The sequence below is a fragment of the Castor canadensis genome, chromosome 11, assembly GCF_047511655.1.
Source record: "Castor canadensis chromosome 11, mCasCan1.hap1v2, whole genome shotgun sequence".
Classification (NCBI taxonomy): Eukaryota; Metazoa; Chordata; class Mammalia; order Rodentia; family Castoridae; genus Castor; species Castor canadensis.
The window spans coordinates 109,127,393-109,148,188 of record NC_133396.1 but is presented as its reverse complement, the minus strand read 5'-3'; the positions used below and the strand labels follow the sequence as shown (position 1 = coordinate 109,148,188).

The following is a 20,796-nucleotide window of genomic DNA, read 5'->3' as shown; positions in this document are numbered from 1 at the left end:
AACATAGGAGGATCATAGTCCAGGCCGGCCTGGGCAACAAATAAGACCCTATCTACAAAATCACCCAGAGCAAAAAGGGCTGGAAGCATGGCTCAAGGAGTAGAGTACATGCCTCAAAAGCACAAAGCCCCGAGGCACTGAGTTCAAATCCCAATACCACAAAAAAAAAAAAGAAGCCAAGTGAAAGAATTATACTCATTCTGTATGTCCCCAGAGAGCAGAACTCAATGAATGGGTAAAACTCCCAAGAGAGATTATAGCTCGACATAGCATAAAGAAATCACTAATAATTACAGCTGTCTGAAATGGAAGAACTCCCTTTGTCCCAAGTACCTCATGATTAGTGGGGAAGGAGTAAGTTAAAACCTGATGACTGGTTGTAAGGGTTATGCAGAAAGCAAGAGAAAACAGAAAAAGGTTAAAGTAGTTGGTTCCTAATCTTTCTTCCATCCCAAAACAACTGAGGGAGCCCACTGCCTTCTCTTTAGTAGCAATAGCTTATTAGGAGAGTAACACTGCGAGTTCCATGAGGGTGGGTACTTCATCTATTTTCTTCATTGCTCTATTCCAGTGCTTAGCATAGTGCCTGCCACACAGTATGTGCTCAATAAATATTTATATAACCAAGAAGTCTGGTGACTCAAGGGGAAAGAAGAGGAAGAAGTACTGGAGGCTAAGAATCTTCCTTAAATGATTCTTAGCAGCCCCAGACTAAGTGATTTTCTAGGTCCTAATTCTTGAGATTCTGTTTATTTATCCTGATTTGCTTTATCTAATTAATCTATTTGTCTCAATAACTGCCCACCCTTATTAAACTCTTTAAACTAGTGGTTCCTAATAGTTTTAGGCTGTGAATACCTCTGAAAATCTTATGAAAATTACTGACCACGACATAAAAAATGGACATTCCTTGTGGGAAGAGAGACTACTAATTTCTAAGTGCTTGTTGGAAGGTAACTATTTTGCATTAAGGGCAGATGCTACTTTTTTGTTTTTGTTTTAAGAGCAAAAGTCTAATTTAAGGTTCTAACTAGGCATTATAGCACCTTCTGAAGTGGAAATAAGTGGGCATTATTATCTCCATTTAGAGAGAGCAAAAAAATCAAAGATAAGTTCAATTAGACTGGCTTTTGAAAAGTGGAGATAAAACCATAAACTGTTTTTTTTTTTTTTTTTACTGGTACTGGGGCTTGAACCCAGGGCCTCAGGTTTGGTAGGCAGGTGCTCTACCACGTGAGCCACCCCACCAGCCCTGTTTTACATTGGGCTTTTCCAAGATAGGGTCTTCTCATGAACTAATTTGCCTGGGCTGGCTTCAAACCATGATCCTCCTTTTCTCTTATTCCTGAGTAGCTAGGGTTACAGGCATGAGCCACCAATACCCAGCATAAACTGGTTCTTTAAACAAGAACTTTCCATTTCTAGTTAGTCAGTTGTTAACATCAATCAATCAATCGATTCCTAAATTAAGGCTAACTGCATCTGAGCCAGCTGCAAGTTTATCAAAAAAAAAAAAAAAAAAAAAGACTCTCAGCAGCTACACCAAGAGTCCAGATGATTCAGATAAAGACTCAGTTTTTAGAAACACTGACAAACAGTAGTTTACTCTTCAGTTATTGCAAAGTCAGTAAGCCAATGCAGACTTGGAAACAGAAGTTTTCCAATGTGTCTCTTTTAAATCATAATAGCAGATGTGTTTTTTACTACCAGACCCAAGAAGGAAGGTGAAGAAAGTAATGGGCAGAAGGAAAGAGGTTCACTATTCTCTGTAATTCATATACAAGGGATGTGGCACCACATTTTAGGTGAGAGAGAAAAAACAAAAGTAGAACATCTTGAACAGATTCCCCAGTAATTTCCTCCTTCCCTCTCTTCCTACAAATATTCATAAGCACTTAAGATGTACTAGAGACTTTTCTAAGCATTAGAGATACAGTAGGGAATAAAACATGCAAAAATCTTAAGAGAAAAACCAACAAGTATATAAAACACTAAGTATGTCAGATGGTGATGAGTGCTATGGAAAGAATGAACACTATATACATATTACCAGGTGAAAGAAGCCAACATGAAAAGGCTTCATAATGAATGATTCCAACTATATGGAATCATTTGGAAAAGGCAAAACTTTGGTGAAAGCAAAATGATCTGTGGTTGCCAGGGGTTCTGGAGAAACAGAAGTAGGAACAGGAGGATGAACAGGTAGAGAACATGATTTTTAGGGCAGTGAAATCATTTACTTATGATACTATAATGATAGATATATGCCACTATATATTTGTAAAAGCCTATAGAAAATATAATACAAAGAGGGAACCCTAATACAAAACTATGCATTTTGGTTAATAACAATGTATCAGCATTGGTTCATCCATTATAATAACTGTACCAGAATAATGCAGATATAAGTAATATGGGAAATTAAGGGCAGGGAAGGAGTAATGAGTATAAGGGAATTCTGTACTTTCCACTCATTTCTCCCCCACCCCATTCATTTTTCTATAAACCTAAAACTGCTTTAAGAAAGTGTATTTAAAAAATCTAAACAAACAAAACAATAGGAAATGCAATGTGTGTGTGTTGGATAGTATAGGGTGGGTTGCCTTTGGGGCTTACCATCTGGAAGTTTTTACCTGAGCATTCTAAGCTTCTCAGCTTAATGGAGCCAGGTATTAGAACAAAAGGAAAACTAAGATTAGTGACAACAGCCTCAAGACAGAGAGGTGATTAGGTGTGGGAGGACAGAGGATTCCTGTGCATTTTCTTTACTCCTACCAATGGTGATGAAGATGCCAGGGTGGGGGCAATTTTATTCTTGACAATAGGATTTATGTCTCCCACAATTCACAAAATTGGTTGAGATTTCTGGCTTTTAAAACAGAGAACTACAGAAACTTCTGTACTATACTAATTCTATCTGTCTCTCTTTTTTTTGAGATGGAATTTTGTTGTGCTGCCTAGGCTGGGTGATTCTGATTCTCCTGCTTCAGCCTTCTGAGTAGCTGGGATTAAAGGTACAAGATTCTATGTCCAACTGTTTCTTCTCTTTTCAAGTAATAACTAGTTCTTTGATCTGTTTTTTTTGTTGTTGTTGTTGGGACTGGGGTTTGAACTCAGAGCTTGGCACTTACAATGCAGGTGCTCCACTGCTTGAGCCACACCTCCAGTCCATTGTGCTCTGGTTATTTTGGAGATGGTGTCTTGTGAATTATTTTCCCAGGCTTGCCTTGAACTGCAATCCTCCCAATCTCAGACTCCCCAGTAGCTAGTATTACTGGCGTGAGCCGCAGGTACCAGAGTTTGATCTGTTTTATACTTGATGTCCAAAATATTATTGTTGGGAAAGTGACTATTCCTACCTAGAAAATGGGTTTTGAAATCTTCAAATTTTTGAAGAGGGGTTTGTCTGTGTGAAGGTAAACGTTCCCAGGAGCCATCTTCACATTTCTTCATGAACTGGTCAAAGAGGAGTCTTAGGTCCTTGCTCCAGCTGGGGTTGGGGACAGCAAAGTCCTTATGAATGACTTTCTCAGAAGAAAATGACCTCTAAAATACAGAGAGAAAAAAAGGAAGAGTAATTGGAGGTGCATCCTATTTCATAACATTTTCTAAAACTATCTATCTTTCTGCTTTTCTTCCCAGAAGGCTATCATTTCAAAATAGAAGGGAATTTTAGAGAGGGTAAACAATTCTTCTAAGATCACCCAACTAGCTACTGTCAGAGTCTGCATTCACCTCAGGTGAGCCAAGCACCATACCTAAAGAGAACTGAAGAACAGATACTATCCTCCACATAAGAAGTACACCAGGGGGCTATATCCAGGAAGCCAGAGCACACTGGAATGGTATTCAGCTCACAGTGAGTTTTTTGACTTGAATATTGATTAATCAAGTAGAAATTAGCTAGGGGAGAAAAGTGGTGTAGGCAAAGGAACACTCCAAATGCAAGGATGTATGAAATAGTTTTGAAGGGTCTTAGCACAACTCTATGAAGTAAGTACTAATTGTTATCTCCATTTTACAGACGATGAAATTAAGGTCTGAAAGGAGTTAACATTGTCATAATGCAAGAGGAGAAGCAGGTGCTGAGATGCAGGCAAAGCCTCAAAGCTAAATTAACTGGTCTAAATTGTACCTGCAGGGCTCTCAGTATTTTTTTTTCTTCCTTTTGTTCTTTTTTTTTTTTTTTTTTAAATGTTGGTACTGAGGTTTGAACTCAGAGCCTCAAGCTTGCTAGGCAGTTGCTCTATCACTTGAGCCACTCTGCCAGCCCTGCTTTGTGTTCAGTATTTTCAAGATAGGGTCTTGTGAACTATTTGGCCGGGGCTGGCTTCAAACTCTGATTCTCCTGATCTGTGCCTCCTGAGTGGCTAGTATTATAGGCATGAGCCACCAGTGCCTGGTTTGTTGTTTTGTTTTTTAAACAGGGAGCAACATGATCAGATCTGCTCATAACAGGAAAGGTAATGGGAGTGACCAAGATTGGAATTTTTGGAATCAGAGGGTATTGGTGCAACTTAGGTGAGAAATGAGAGCATGAAGTGGAATTTGCATAAGGAGAAATACCATAGCCAGTCCCTGGTTTCTGACTCAAGTAGTTGGGTCAATGACAGAACCAATAACCAAGAAATAGAATATAAGAGAAACAGGAGGAGGCTGGGGGAAGTGTGCTTAGTGTCACAGCTACAACTTCCACCCATATTTCTCTGCAGCACTGGGTACTACTACCACTCTACTCCTCAGGTAACAAGTGGAAAGTTGCAGGGGTCCTGGAGGACTTGGAAAACAAAGTGTGACCTAGCTAGGAGCATAATTGAGCAAATACAGAGAGCAGACAGGAAAATTGAATTTTTTTGACCACTGCAGAATCTTGGAACAGTTAAGATCACAGAAGTATCAACTGCAGCATTCTGCTTCTACTCATCATTATCAATTCATTCAGATGCAATGTAGCTATGACACTTGGACCATACCCTTGAAACCCAAAACAGGCAGGTTGCACTTACTGTAATGTAAGAACCAGTCACCTTCTGACACCTGGGCTGGCTCCAACGCTGGGTTGGTAGGAAGAACAGAGGGAATCTGTCTCAAGAACTCTACAGAATTAAAAACTTCCTGGCTGAACAAAACAAAGTCCTGACTTTGTGGTATCAACAGGAAAGGAGGAAAACCAGCAGGGATGAGACTATTCTGCCTTTGGCCCAATTGGTAACCTTGTTTTTTATGGCTTTCTGATTGGCTTACCCCTTCAGAACCTAGCTCAGAAAATCAGGGAAAGAAAGACAAAAACCTCCAACCATCTTTTCTTTTTTTTTGGCAGTACTGGGGGTTGAACTCAGTGCTAGAGAGACAACCAACTGAGCCACACCCCCATTTCTTTTTGCCTTAGTTAATTTTTAGATAGGGTCTTGCTTTTTGCCCAGGCCAGCTTGGACCACAATCCTATTCACGCTTCCTGCGTAGATGTGATGACAGGTACGCGCCACTATGCCCAGCTTCTTATTTGTTGATATGGGGTCATATCAACTAACTTTTTGCCTGGGTTGACATAGATCCATGATTGTCCTGCTGTCCACCTCCCGAGTAGGCCTAGCTCCAACCATCTTTTCTTTTAAAAAATTTTTTTATTAGCATATATTCATTGTACAAGGGGGATTCATTGTGCCAATTCTCAATAGCCTTACATCTCTTCTCCTTGTAATGATAAAATTTTGATGTATTTTCTCCAAATTTTTTCCCTGTGCTTTCATTCACTTTATTGTGCCACAATTTGGACTGGTAAGAAAGTTTATTTTGTTTTTCTGGCAGGTCACTGGCAATAAGAATTTTTTTGCATAGTTCTAAAATGTTAAATGTCATTCATTTGACAGCATATTTTCTTTCTTTCTATACTGTTCATTTCCTCAGAGGTGACCATTTGTTTTTGTTTTTTTTTCCACTGAGAATTTTTTAATTGAGCATATTTATTGGTCAATTAGTGTTGTAATTTGACACACAGAAGTGGAACTACTAATTTTAGTTTGAGGCATGTTGCCTTTGTTACCCTAAAGACTATAATGCTGTGGGAAATAAAACAATGAAAGTTTCGGCAACTAAGATATCTGAAGTAAATGCATTTGTAAATTCACAGTACAAACTATGCTTGAGAGGGAAATGTTAGAGATAATCATTACCTTTTGTTGTTCTAAATAGAGGAAAGGTCAAGACTGATCTTTGGTAATACAGTCCTAAAGGTGGATTTTATGAGAAAAGTTATGACTTTGTAAATGTGTCTCCTTTTAAAATTACTGAACAGAAAGAAGCATGACTTATAAAGCTTGAAAGTATTAATACTTAAATATTCTCAGCACAGATTACAAGACACCAACGTATAATTAAAGGAATTAACTCATCTTTGTTGTTGTAAGATTAATACATTTTCTTTTTCCAGTGGGTCAGATGGTACATGATTAATAACTAATGTGCCCTCATTATTCTCTAGAAGAAAGCTACAATAGCTTAATAGAGATGCCATACTCACCTCAATTCTCAAAGTCCTCTAAGTACTTGCTCAATACAGAGCTGTTTCCTTAGTAATTTATAGTACACACAGTACACAGATATTTTAATTTTGCAATTTGAATTTTGACCCCATTCTTTCAAATTAGACTGTAAGCTCCTTACTTTCTTTTGTGTGTGTGTGTGTGTGTGTGTGTGTGTGTTTTCGTTTGGCAATACTGGTGTTTGATCTCAGGGCCTCAGGCTTGCTAAGGCAGGTACTCCACCACTTGAGCCACTCCAACAGCCCTGTAAGTTCCTTGAGAGGAAGAATTTTTTTCTTTATCTATATATTATCATCAGTGGCCAATAATGCCTGGAACATTGCTGAAGCTAAACCAATATTAACTGACTACATCTATGACAGGGATATAAGAGTAGGCAATATTTGTTCCAGGCACTTGCATTATCTCATTTAGTTTTATAGCAATCTTTAATGGTGAGGAAACTGGCTTAGAGAGGATATAATAGCTGATGATCAGAACCCTTCTAACCCCTCCCAGCTTGGCTGTCAGGCTCAGAAGTAAGACAAGTCAGAGACCGCCAGGGTTAGACCATTGGAAGGGCAGTGCTGCGCTCTTGAGGTCCTTAAGGGTTGAGTCTGACTGCCTGCTCTGGCACGTGTTTTCTGGGTGACCTTGCCTAACCTTTCCTTAATAATATCGGTAAAAGTGCTGACCAGAGTTAAGCATCCTGCACGTTGCTCCAACAGTCACTTTCCGGTCTAGTTTCTTAAGGACTGAACCACAGGACTCAAGTAATCCTAAATCCGGTTACCATGGCTGCCTTCGCATGCTCTTGGTATTGTGCTGACTGAAGGAGTGGAGGAACAATTAAACCGATCCGCAACCCAGGGTGCTTCCCACAGAAACTCTGCCCCGCCACACCGCGCCAGGACTCACCCACACCACTCCGGGAGGGCCGCGCGGGGCTCCGAGCGTGCGCAGGAGTGCGGCGCAGCTCCTCAGCATGGCTCCGAGCGGCGGCTGACCGGCTACGGCCTTCACCCTTGGGGCAGAAAAGGCAGACACGCCTGCTCACCGGATTTAACTGTGGAGGCGGTCTGAGGGCGGAGCTTGGCGGCCTGAGGGCGGAGCCTGGAGAACGGAGGGCGGAACCTGGAGGACGGAGGGCGGAACCTGGAGAGCGGTGGGCGGAGCCAGGCAGACAGACCCCGGAGTGACCGCGGGCCTCAGCCGGCCTTCTTACTTCTGGCCCTGGCATTTTGGTTCCGGAAGACTTTTTGCCCTCACCGCGGGCGGGAGCCACGCGAGGTACAGGTTTTGCAGTTGAGCTGCGAGTGGAAGATTGGCTGTCATCCCGTTCGTCTGTTGCTGGCCGACTCGGTGCTTCTTGTTCCCAAATACTTAGTTCTTCATCCACAGTCAAGTTCCTCGGGCGGACAGGAGCGCAGACAAGAGTGGTATAAATAAGACGTTTTCATGTAGGTCATGGGAAATCCCTGGGATCAGGTTGATGATATTAATTTATAGCTGCTGGATGCGATCATGTCGCCCCCTTCCTAAGTATTTGCTTCTTGTTCCCAAATACTTAGTTCTTCATCCACAGTCAAGTTCCTCGGGCGGACAGGAGCGCAGACAAGAGTGGTATAAATAAGACGTTTTCATGTAGGTCATGGGAAATCCCTGGGATCAGGTTGATGATATTAATTTATAACTGCTGGATGCAGATCATGTCGCCCCCTTCCTCAGCCCCCATGCGCTTACTCGGTGATTTAGAGTGAGGACCCTGTATCTTCGGTGCCCAGCTATGAGTCCCTACCTCAGACTTTTTCAAATAGGAATTGCAGGGACATTTGAAGGATGAGGGAGGTTGACTGACTGCTAAAGGTTCATTCTAGCCGAGCAGGTGGCTCACGCCTGTTATCCTAGCTACTCAGAAGGCAGAGATCAGGAGGATCGCAGTTCGAAACCAGCCCCAGGCAAATAGTTCCCAGACCTTATTTCAAAAATACCCAATACAAAACAGGACTTGTGAAGTGGCTCAAGTGGTACTGCGCCTGCTTAATAAGCTTGAGGCCCTGAGTTCAAACCCCTAGTACACTCCCACAAAAGAATAAATAAAAATAAAGATTCATCCCTAACTTTGCTGTTGGACCTGAGCTCAAACTATCCCCTTTACTGTTTTATTGACATGTACAAACTCTTCAATTGCTCCTGAAAAGAATGCACATCAAGTTAACTATTGCAAAAACCTTCTCGTTAAATGAACGTGCTCCCAAGCCAGTGGTTTAATGGTGTTTGCTTGTACAGCCTCATGGGAACCTGAGTGTTAAATTTTCAAGAATTTGGCTAGTCAGTTCTTAAACATTGGCATTAAAATTAAATTATATATCTGAGTGAGGTCGTGTGCTCCAGTAATCCCAGCTACTTTTGTTATCGGCAAAAGTATCGGTGTTCTCAGAAGACCTTGGTCCTTGTGTTCCAAATGGAATAATCCAAGCAGAACACGCGGATGGGGTGAGGTAGTGTAGCTTATTTGAGGGAAGGGGAGTCACCTATTCTGCCAGGTGAGGGAAGGGAAGAAGAAGGGTGAGGGTCTCTTGAACTTGGAGGTGGGGAGACATTATGTTATCACCTGGCTCCTCTCACCTGTGGGCTAGGGCAAGGAGCTCTTTAGCCAAGACTGGGAGCAGTCCCAGACCATTCCTAACCTAGCCTGCCTCACTTTGGAGGCTAAGGCAGGAGGATCTCTGGAGCCCAGAGGTTCCAGGCCTGCCTGGGTTACATAATGAGATCCTGTCTCAAAACCAACCAACTAACCAGTGACAAAAACCAAAGTAGATATTGTATCCTCTTAATTGCTTTGCTACATTTCACTATTTTCTGTGCTTTTGAAGTTATTTGCCCTTATTGTATTTGTACAGTGGGAATTACCAATCAGAAAGAGATTCTTCAAAAATAATGATAATTTAAGAATAGCAGAGCATTGCAGTGGGGACTACACATACTATAAAGTAAACTATGTGAGTATTCAAAGAAGTTGAGGCAAGGAAAAGTTTTATAGTTTTACTTTTTGGGGTGAACCCAGGGCCTATATACATGCTAAGTAGGGGCAATTACTTAGCTGAGCTACTCACTGAGCTACACCTAGGAGAATTTGTTTAAAGGCTAAAAGAGAGAACTTTAGTTAAGCTACTTGGATGCAAAGTTCATTGGTTTTGGAGACCTAAAGCAGGAGAGACCTCAACTCACTGGTAGATGTGCTAGGAGGTAGGCAAGTGTCCTGCCTAGGGCTTGTTGTCTGAATTGCTTCGTCTTAAAGAATGCTAAAGATAAACTTCCGTACAGAAATATGTGCATACACATATACATTGAGTATAAAATGTGAGTTGAGTATAGAATGAGAAGGAATTCTCAGGGACTCTAGAAAGTCCTTGATGAAGTATTATGTAAGACAGGTGGGCATGAGTTTTCCCCTTTCATTATTTTCTGTCTCTAATTTTGTGTGGATCTGACAAGAAGGACTTAATCTCGCTATCAGCAACTTAATAGAACACTGGGTATGTATCTTCCCAACTTCACATTCAGTGACATTGAGGGGTAGCTTGATTGTAATTTTTTTTTTTTTGGTGGTACTAGGGCTTCCTGCTTGCTAAGCAGGCTTGGATCACTTTGCCAGCCCTTTGAGAGCTATAGCTTGAAATCACACTGGTTGAAAGTATTCACTTCACTCAGATACCGCATATCAGGACCATCCTCTTTCCTCCTTTATTAAACATTTATCACTGTGCCACAGTTCTAGTCTGTCCTGAGGTGAAGACTCAAAGACTCTAGTAGGTTACCAGAATCACTCTGGGATCAGGTTGATAGTGTTGATTTATAGAGTCTGCTGGGTGCAAAGGGTTTATATAATTAAAATATGGCTTTCCCTATTTGATGTCATTTTTTTCCATATTTTTGTGTTTGGGGTTGACTGTAATTCTTGGATCTGTAAATACATAGATTTTTTGGGGGGAGGACAGGGTCTTACTATGTAGCCCAGATTGGTCTTGAACTCATGATCTTGCCTCAGCCTCCCCAGTGCTGTGATTATCGTTAAGCACAGCCATGTCCACCAGGCATATAGTTTTTAATAGTTCAATTTTTTAATTTATGTTTAATTTTTAGCTGTTATTTCTTCAATTATATTTTTAGTTATACCCTCTCTTTTCTTTGAGGACTCTAAATACTTCGTATATTAATTAGGTCACTTACAATGTCTCAGACCTCAATGATGCTTTTTTCTTTTTTTTTGAAAGTTTAATTAAGGGGGGGCTGGAGGTGTGGCTTAAGCGGTAGAATGCCTGCTTTGCAAGTGTGAAGCCCTGAGTTCAAACCCAAGTTCCACCAAAAGAATGTTTCATTAAAAAGTTCTTGCTGGGAGTAGTTGCAAATAGCTATAATCCCAGCTACTCAGGAGACAGGGATTAGAGGATTATGGTTCAAGGCCAGCCTGGGCAAAAAGTTATTGAGAGCCCATCTTAATAAACAAGCCAGTCATGGTGGCATACACTTGTGATCCCAGCTACAATGGGAGGTGTAGGTAGGACGATCATGGTCCATGGTTGGCCCTGGGCAAAAAGTGTGAGACCCTATCTGAAAAATAAAGCAAAAAAGGTCTGGGGGTATGGCTCAAGTGGTAGAGTACTTGCCTAGCAAGCAAAAGACTCTGAGTTCAACCCCCCCTTCCAAATTCTCTCTATTGTTTCATTGCACTATGCCTTCAGATTGACTAATCATCTGAAATATTTAATTTACTGTTGATCTCATCCAGTGTTTTTCACCTCAGACATTGCAAGTTTTATCTAAAAGTTTTGCTAGGGGTGTGACTCAAGTGATAGAGCACTTGCCTAGCAAACTCAAGGCCCTGAGTTCAAACCCCAGGACTGCCAAAAAAAAAAAAAGTTCTGTTATCTGAGACCTGACTCAAGGCATCACAGCAGTCCAGATTTGGTCACTTGTCATGATTCCAAACAGCAGAGAGTGGTGGTGAAACAGGAAAGGAATTTATTTCAGTGTGACTAACGTTGGGAAGGACAGTAGTCTCATGACCTCCTAAGAACTGCTGTTGGGGTGCTAGCAATAGCTCCAATATTAGATAGGGGAAAAACCAAAACCAGGATGAGGGGCAGGAGGCACGTTTAGTTAGCAAGGGTGTCAAGCATGTAGCCGTCTTGGTTAGGCTCTGGTCTGGTTGATCATTATCTTAGGTCCAGTCTCGTTGGGTTCTGATGTCAACAAAGAAATCGCTATTGCTTGGGGGGCACTTTTGGTTCGCACCACAGGGCTTACTGTTCCTGGAGTTTGAGATAACTTGGGAAAGAGAAATAACTGAAAGAGAGAAGAGGTCAAAAATAAAGATGTAGTCTCATAGGGCAATAATTTGAGGAGCAATCCAAAGAAGATGGAGGCTATCATGCACGAAGATCGTCTCAACTTAGCCTAGGTTTTAAGCTTCTTTTATCTTTGGTAGGGGGCTGGGTTGCTTATGTTAGAAAAGTATTGATGAATGGAGATTTCTAGGCATTGTTCCAATGGTCTGGAACAGGACATTGTAAAAGTTTGTGCTTGATAATTTATATTGGTCATGATTTTCCTATAAATCTCAAATCCATTTTAGTTACTCTTGGTGTCATCAGCCTTGAAGGGGGAGAAGAAAGATTAGGTAAATTTAGGGCTAATCAAGCTTGTATTACCAGTATTAGGCAAATATTCTTTAAAGGAGAAATCTGACCCAAAGTTTAAGGTAGCAAAAAGAGACAGATGCAGTATGAAAGCAGAGATTCCAAGCTTTTTATTCTGTTTTTTAGTCATCCACTGGACATCTGAGGCCCAAGTAAAGAGTCAGTGCTTTCAGCAAAAGCAGACTTTTAAGTTCCTGAAAAGCACGATAGTTAACCCTTATTATTGTAACCCACAAGTTAGGTGCTGTCTACAGCAAAGCTAGTAAGAAACTAATAATATATTGCTTAGCTGCGTGACCTCCAAAATTAGTGATTTCTATAGTCAACTAAAAGCAAATGAAGCTGGAGGGTTTATGTAGGTTTTTCCTCAGTTGCAGTTTGACTTGGGTCTTTTTTTATATCTGCAAGTCTCTCCTTAACCATTTGAACTTATGAATTACTGTTAAAATAAATATTTGAATGTCATTTGTGCTACTTCTCTAACACCTGCATCAGTTAATGGATTTAGAATTTATGTTTTTTCAGACAGGGTCTCACTATGTAGCCTGGGTTGCCTCAAATTTGCAGTCCTCCTGCCTTAGTCTTTCCAATGCTGGGATTATAGGCATGTACCACCACACCTGTCTTTGATTTTTTTTATGGTATTGGGGTTTGAATTCAAGACCTACTCAATGAGCAACTCCACCAGCCCTCCTCTTTGTGTGTGATGGTTTTTTTAAAGATAGGGTCTCGAACTATTCGGCCTAGGCTAGTTTCAAACTATGATCTTCCTGACCTCTGTCTTCTGAGTAGCTAGGATTACAGGTGTGAGCCACTGGGGCCCAGGAGGCTTTGACTGGTTTTTCTTCTCATGAAGGATTATACTTTCATGCCTCTTTGTGGTTCTTTGATTGAATGAGGAAGAGTTGGATGTCAGATATTGTGAATTTTACCATGTTGGCTGCTGGCTAGTTTTTGTATTCCTATAAATCTTCTTGAGCTTTGCTCAGGGATGCAGTTAAATTACCTGGAAACAGTATAATCATTCTGAGTCTTGCTTTTAAGACTTGTTAGGAAGGACCAGAGCAGTGATTAGTATACAGGGCATGGTTTCTCAGTCTTAGAACTATTGACATTTTGGACTAGATAATTCTTTGTGGTGGTGGTAGGGTGGGCTGTCCTGTGCATTGTAAAATACTTGTTTAGTAGTGTGTCACTGGCCATTCTACTAGTGCTAGTAACATCTCCTCCAATCCTGACAGTCAAAATGTCACCAGACACCAACAAATGTCACCTTGGGGAAGAGAGCAAAATTGCCCCTGGTTGGGAATCACTGGGTTAGGGCTAATTATTTCTCATCAATAAGAGACCTCTGAGTACTGTACCTAATGCCTGAGACTCATCAGGTTTTTCTAGTCAGCTATTGGAAACAGTTGCAATTTCAGCCCTATGTGAGTGCTGGGCACTGTTCCCTTTAATTCTCTCAAATATTATTTCCCCAGCATCAGTTGCTTGCTTACACACATGCACTAATTTATACTCTGCTGAATACCTTCCACAGATCTCCAGAGTTCTGTCTCTATGTAGGCTCCTTTCCAGCACTGTCCTGCAAACACTAGCCTTGGTCCTCCAGACTTTGAACTATACTTCCTCAACTAACAGAGTACTGCCCTGTGAGCCAGTCTGAACACTTCCTTAAGTTAACTGCAGTGTTCTTGCCTCATTTATTCCCAAACTCTGAAGGACCACTGTTCTTCATTGATAGATGTCAAGTGGCTTGAAAATTGTTGTTCCATAAAGATAGGGACTCAAGCTTGAGTCCATCAAATGATGAATGGCTAAAGAAAATGTGGGACATATACACTGTTCAACAAAAGGAAAGTGTGTCATGTGCAACAACAGAGACCTGGAGGACCTTAAGTTAAATGAAATAAGCAGGCACAGAAAGACAAAATACCACACGGTCTCACTTACATGTGTCATCCAAAACAGTAGAATTTGTAGAAGCAGGGAGTGGAATGATGGTTACCAGAGGCTGGCGGAGTGGCATGGTAGGTAATGCTGATGAAAGGACACAATTTTAGCGAGATGGAAAGAAGTTCAAGAGAGCTACCATGCAACATGGTGACTGTAATTAATATCAGTGTATTGTATATTTGAAAATTGGTGATAGAGTAGATTATAAGTGTTCTTATCACAAAAGTATGTGAGGTAATTCCTGTGCTAATTAGCTTGATTTAGCCATTCTACAATGTAAACATACTTCAGACATCATGTCGAATACCATAAACATATGCAATTTTATTTATAAATTACAAAATAACTTTCAAAAAATTGCTGTTTCATATATTTTGCCTGTGTGTGACAGACAAAGGTATTCTTTAAGGTGAGAGGTACACCCAGTCATTGAAAATCAGGTGCTGCCCCCTTTACCATTTCTTGCTGAAATTCCCTTGGATATGTTGTCATAGGATCCTCCCTTGGGAGGGATGGGTCCTTGAATTGTTAATTGCAGAGAAAGGCCCAGAGAGAGGTTTTGGGTAGATGAAGGTCATATCTCCCCTTTGAGTGGTGGGAGAAGGTGACTGAAAGAGAAGGTCCAAAAAAAAAAAGGAATTGCAGGCCCATTTTCTGGCTGATGGAATTAATTTGCATCATTAATATTTTAATATAATATTTAGAGTTGTGTGTTCTTAAAGTCATTTTAATCACATGGGTGGGGGAGATTTCTGTCTGGGGTGGCTAGGTAGACTGTCTCATTTACTGTCTTGTGTTTTAGCCATCCAGGTTTCCTTTCAGCTCCTAGAATACCCCAGGCTCTTTGCTGTCTCTGGGCCTTCCTGTGTGCTGTTCCTATGCTTGCGGTGCTCTTGCCCCCCCTCCTTTCCTAGCTAACTCCTTCTCATCATGTATTATTATTTTTTTTCTGCTCATGGTAATAAAATGCAAGCAGTATAAAAAGATATGAAATGTACTCACAAGCTCAGACTCCTCTTTCCCCCACCCAAATACTGGGCACTTTGATGTTAGCACAGTCATCACTTTCCTAGTGAGCCCTTCTCTGAGCAATGTGTTTACAGTGTGTGAGGTATTATGTAAAGTACTTTACATGCATGAGTTAATTCATTTAACCTGAATTAAGTCCTCATTAAGTTTTCCCATAGTAGCTGAAACTTTTCCTTTAAACCAATTTTCATAGTTTGTAATTCAGTCTACATTTGTTTGTTGCTTGTTTCCCTCAGAAGACTATAAGCTCTTTCATGTCTCTGGCTTACTCCTGAATCCCCAGTGGCTAGCACAGATCATAGGCTCTCAAAGATAGCTGTTGAATGAACAAATGAGGGAGAAACATTTGGAAGGAGGACTGGTATTTTCTTTTTTCTCTTAACCCTCTATCTAGGTTATCTCATTAATTCCAGTGGCTTTAAACACCATCTATGTGTTGATGACTTCCAACTTTTTATCTCGAGTTCAAAGTTCCCTTAACATAATCAGGATAATCATAGAGCTATCCATTATTATCCCAATTTTGCATCTGAAACATCAAGGGAAAATTATGTTTCCCTGCCATTATCAAATTAAGGTGTCATAGATGTTGTGATGCATTCTTAAGAAAGTTCTTCTAAACAGTTTTCAATAGAGTAGTGACTTCATCTTTCTTTATACTGCTTTTGTGGAATTTAGAGTTAAAGATCACTGTAGGATTTGTTATGTAAACATGCCTGAATTAATGGGCAAAGCTATTGTCCATAAAGATTCTGGCAATTAGTGGGGTGGGATGAATTGGATCAGCAGCATTCTTTTTTTTTTCCTCCCCCCTGCCCCACCCCCTCCCTTACCACCCACTCCGCCCTCTCCCTCTCCCCCCTACCCCCTCAATACCCAGCAGAAACTATTTTGCCCTTATTTCTAATTTTGTTGTAGAGAGAGTATAAGCCATAATAGGAAGGAACAAGGGTTTTTGCTGGTTGAGATAAGGATAGCTTTACAGGGAGTTGACTCACATTAATTTCCTGTGGGTGTGTGTTGCCTTCTAGGTTAATTCTTTTTGATCTAACCTTTTCTCTAGTTCCTGGTCCCCTTTTCCTATTGGCCTCAGTTGCTTTTAAGGTATCTGCCTTAGTTTCTCTACGTTAAGGGCAACAAATGCTAGCTAATTATTTAGGTGTCTTACCTATCCTCACCCCTCCCTTGTGTGCTCTTGCTTTTATGATGTGCTCAAAGTCCATTGCCATTGTTGTGATTGCCCTTGATCTAATGTCCACATATGAGGGAGAACATACGATTTTTGGTCTTTTGGGCCAGGCTAACCTCACTCAGAATGATATTCTCCAATTCCATCCATAGCAGCATTCTTTACAGAATTCTGGTGTAAAAAACCTTATTTTCACCTTGGAATGCTATGAGTAATGAAAAGCACCATTATAAGTACTTATAAATGCTCAATACGAGTTTTAAATCACCAACATGTGACTAAAGACACAAATCTACTTCTGTACAATTACTGTAGCTCATACTTCCTTTATTATTGTATAAAACAATTTAGGATTGATACTCATCCAAATGCCTAATAAGAGTCTTAAAAAGAGAAGATAGAACAGACGAATAATTAAACTATTGGGTAGAGGTATGGCTCAGTGGTAGAGCACTTGCCTAGTGTGCTGAGGCCTTGAGTTTGATCCCCAGCACCCTGAAAGGATTCTGGCCACATTATGTTCCCACTCTCTGTTGGGTATTATAGTGAGTCAGGGGGAGGAAAGTCCTGACCATGACCCCATTCCAGGTACACATAGCTGTGGGGGGACCAAGGTCTCACTTCTGGTTATGCACTTACAGTAGTAACAGAGGAGCATCACAGTTTCTGCTGCCATCACACCTGTCCAGTTCACACCACTGACTATCCCCATACCTTGTCTGACCACACACTGCTGTCAGTACTGGATGAGTGCCACAGAAGGGGTGCTGTGGTTCATGCTTCTGCCTTCCCCATAAAGCACTGTCCTACACTAGTGTCTGGTCAAAGCACAAGTGTTTCAGGCTCCTTACTACTACTGGTGCACTAAGTGTCACAGCTAACATCAATGGTGCTTGAGAAAACCTTCATCTCCCAATAGGGGTCACCACTCCCCTTTCAGGGAGTGATCCATGCCTGGTTTTTTTTTTTTTTCTTTTATTATTCATATGTGCATACAAGGCTTGGGTCATTTCTCCCCCCTGCCCCCACCCCGTCCCTTACCACCCACTCCGCCCCCTCCCTCTCCCCCCCACCCCCTCAATACCCAGCAGAAACTATTTTGCCCTTATTTCTAATTTTGTTGTAGAGAGAGTATAAGCAATAATAGGAAGGAACAAGGGTTTTTGCTGTTTGAGATAAGGATAGCCAAACAGGGAGTTGACTCACATTAATTTCCTGTGCGTGTGTGTTACCTTCTAGGTTAATTCTTTTTGATCTAACCTTTTCTCTAGTTCCTGGTCCCCTTTTCCTATTGGCCTCAGTTGCTTTTAAGGTATCTGCTTTAGTTTCTCTGCGTTAAGGGCAACAAATGTTAGCTAATTTTTTAGGTGTCTTACCTATCCTCACCCCTCCCTTGTGTGCTCTCGCTTTTATGATGTGCTCAAAGTCCAATCCCATTGTTGTGATTGCCCTTGATCTAATGTCCACATATGAGGGAGAACATACGATTTTTGGTCTTTTGGGCCAGGCTAACCTCACTCAGAGTGATGTTCTCCAATTCCATTCATTTACCAGCGAATGATAACATTTCGTTCCTCTTCATGGCTGCATAAAATTCCATTGTGTATAGATACCACATTTTCTTAATCCATTCGTCAGTGATGGGGCATCTTGACTGTTTCCATAACTTGGCTATTGTGAATAGTGCCGCAATAAACATGGGTGTGCAGGTGCCTCTGGAGTAACCTGTGTCACAGTCTTTTGGGTATATCCCCAAGAATGGTATTGCTGGATCAAATGGTAGATCAATGTCTAGCTTTTTAAGTAGCCTCCAAATTTTTTTCCAGAGTGGTTGTACTAGTTTACATTCCCACCAACAGTGTAAGAGGGTTCCTTTTTCCCCTGCATCCTCGCCAACACCTGTTGTTGGTGGTGTTGCTGATGATGGCTATTCTAACAGGGGTGAGGTGGAATCTTAGTGTGGTTTTGATTTGCATTTCCTTTATTGCTAGGGATGGTGAGCATTTTTTCATGTGTTTTTTGGCCATTTGAATTTCTTCTTTTGAGAAAGTTCTGTTTAGTTCACTTGCCCATTTCTTTATTGGTTCATTAGTTTTGGGAGAATTTAGTTTTTTAAGTTCCCTATATATTCTGGTTATCAGTCCTTTGTCTGATGTGTCTCCCACTCTGTGGGTGTTCTCTTCAGTTTAGAGACCATTTCTTTTGATGAACAGAAGCTTTTTAGTTTTATGAGGTCCCATTTATCTATGCTATCTCTTAGTTGCTGTGCTGCTGGGGTTTCATTGAGAAAGTTCTTACCTATACCTACTAACTCCAGAGTATTTCCTACTCTTTCCTGTATCAACTTTAGAGTTTGGGGTCTGATATTAAGATCCTTGATCCATTTTGAGTTAATCTTGGTATAGGGTGATATACATGGATCTAGTTTCAGTGTTTTGCAGACTGCTAACCAGTTTTCCCAGCAGTTTTTGTTGAAGAGGCTGCTATTTCTCCATCGTATATTTTTAGCTCCTTTGTCAAAGACAAGTTGGTTATAGTTGTGTGGCTTCATATCTGAGTCCTCTATTCTGTTCCACTGGTCTTCTTGTCTGTTTTTGTGCCAGTACCATGCTGTTTTTATTGCTACTGCTTTGTAATATAGTTTGAAGTCAGGTATTATGATACCTCCTGCATTGTTCTTTTGACTGAGTATTGCTTTGGCTATTCATGGCTTCCTGTGTTTCCATATAAATTTCACGGTAGATTTTTTGATTTCTTTAATGAATGTCATTGGAATTTTGATGGGAATTGCATTAAACATGTAGATTACTTTGGGGAGTATTGACATTTTTACTATGTTGATTCTACCAATCCATGAGCATGGGAGATCTCTCCACTTTCTATAGTCTTCCTCAATCTCTTTCTTCAGAAGTGTATAGTTTTCCTTGTAGAGGTCTTTCACATCTTTTGTTAGGTTTACACCTAGGTATTTGATTTTTTTGAGGCTATTGTAAATGGAATTGTTTTCATACATTCTTTTTCCGTTTGCTCATTGTTAGTGTATAGAAATGCTAATGATTTTTCTATGTTGATTTTATATCCTGCTACCTTGCTATAGCTATTGATGATGTCTAGAAGCTTCTGAGTATAATTTTTTGGGTCTTTAAGGTATAGGATCATGTCATCTGCTAATAGGGATATTTTGACAGTTTCTTTACCTATTTGTATTCCTTTTATTCCTTCTTCTTGCCTAATTGCTCTGGCTAGGAATTCCAGTACGATGTTGAATAGGAGTGGAGATAGTGGGCATCCTTGTCTGGTTCCTGATTTTAGAGGGAATGGTTTCAGTTTTTCTCCATTAAGTATAATGCTGGCTGTAGGTTTGTCATATATAGCTTTTATAATGTTGAGGTACTTTCCTTCTATTCCTAGTTTTCTTAGAGCTTTTATCATGAACTGGTGTTGGATCTTATCAAAGGCTTTTTGTGCATCTATGAGATGATCAAGTGGTTTTTGTCTTTGCTTCTGTTAATGTGGTTTATTACGTTTATTGATTTTCGTATGTTGAACCACCCCTGCATCCCTGGGATGAAGCCTACTTGGTCGTGGTGAATGATCTTTTTGATGTGTTGTTGTTGAATTCGGTTTGCCATTATTTTGTTGAGGATTTTTGCATCAATGTTTATTAAGGAGATTGGCCTATAGTTCTCCTTTTTGGAGGTGTCGTTGCCTGGTTTTGGGATAAATGTAATACTGGCTTCATAAAATGTGTTTGGCAGTTTTCCTTCCCTTTCTATTTCGTGGAACAGTTTAAGGAGGGTTGGTATCGGTTCTTCTTTAAAGGTCTGATAGAATTCAGCTGAGAATCCATCAGGTCCTGGACTTTTCTTTTTGGGGAGACTCTTGATGGCTGCTTCAATTTCATTTTGTGTTATAAATCTATTCAGGTGATTAATTTCCGCTTGGTTCGGTTCTGGATGATCATATGTATCTAGAAATCTGTCCATTTCTTTAAAATTTTCAAATTTATTTGAATATAGGTTCTCAAAGTAGTCTCTGATGATTTCCTGGACTTCCATGGTGTTTGTTGTTATCTCTCCTTTTGCATTCCTGATTCTACTAATTTGGGTTTTTTCTCTCCTCATTTTAGTCAGGTTTACCAGGGGGTCTATCGATCTTGTTTATTTTTTCAAAGAACCAACTTTTTGTTTCATTAATTCTTTGTATGGTATTTTTGGTTTCTATTTTGTTGATTTCATCTCTTATTTTTATTATTTCTCTCCTATTTGTTTTGGGATTTGCTTGTTCTTGTTTTTCTAGGAGTTTGAGATGTATCATTAGGTCATTGATTTGGAATCTTTCAATCTTTTTAATATATGCACTCATGGCTATAAACTTTCCTCTCAGGACTGCCTTAGCT

The 20,796-nt window shown here is 40.5% G+C and overlaps 1 protein-coding gene across 1 annotated transcript in view; it reads right to left on the bottom strand.

Annotated features, from left to right (window-relative positions):
* Nucleotides 1-7,596, bottom strand: part of Them4 (thioesterase superfamily member 4) — a 35,431-nt gene extending 27,835 nt beyond the window's left edge. Inside the window, exons 1-2 of the mRNA XM_020179834.2 lie at nucleotides 7,440-7,596; nucleotides 3,360-3,546 (exon numbers count right to left, since the gene is read on the bottom strand). Of these exons, the coding sequence (XP_020035423.1) occupies nucleotides 3,360-3,546; nucleotides 7,440-7,508 (256 nt within the window). The 5' untranslated portion in view covers nucleotides 7,509-7,596. The remainder of the gene's footprint in view (nucleotides 1-3,359; nucleotides 3,547-7,439) is intronic.
* Nucleotides 7,597-20,796: the final 13,200 nt, after the last annotated feature.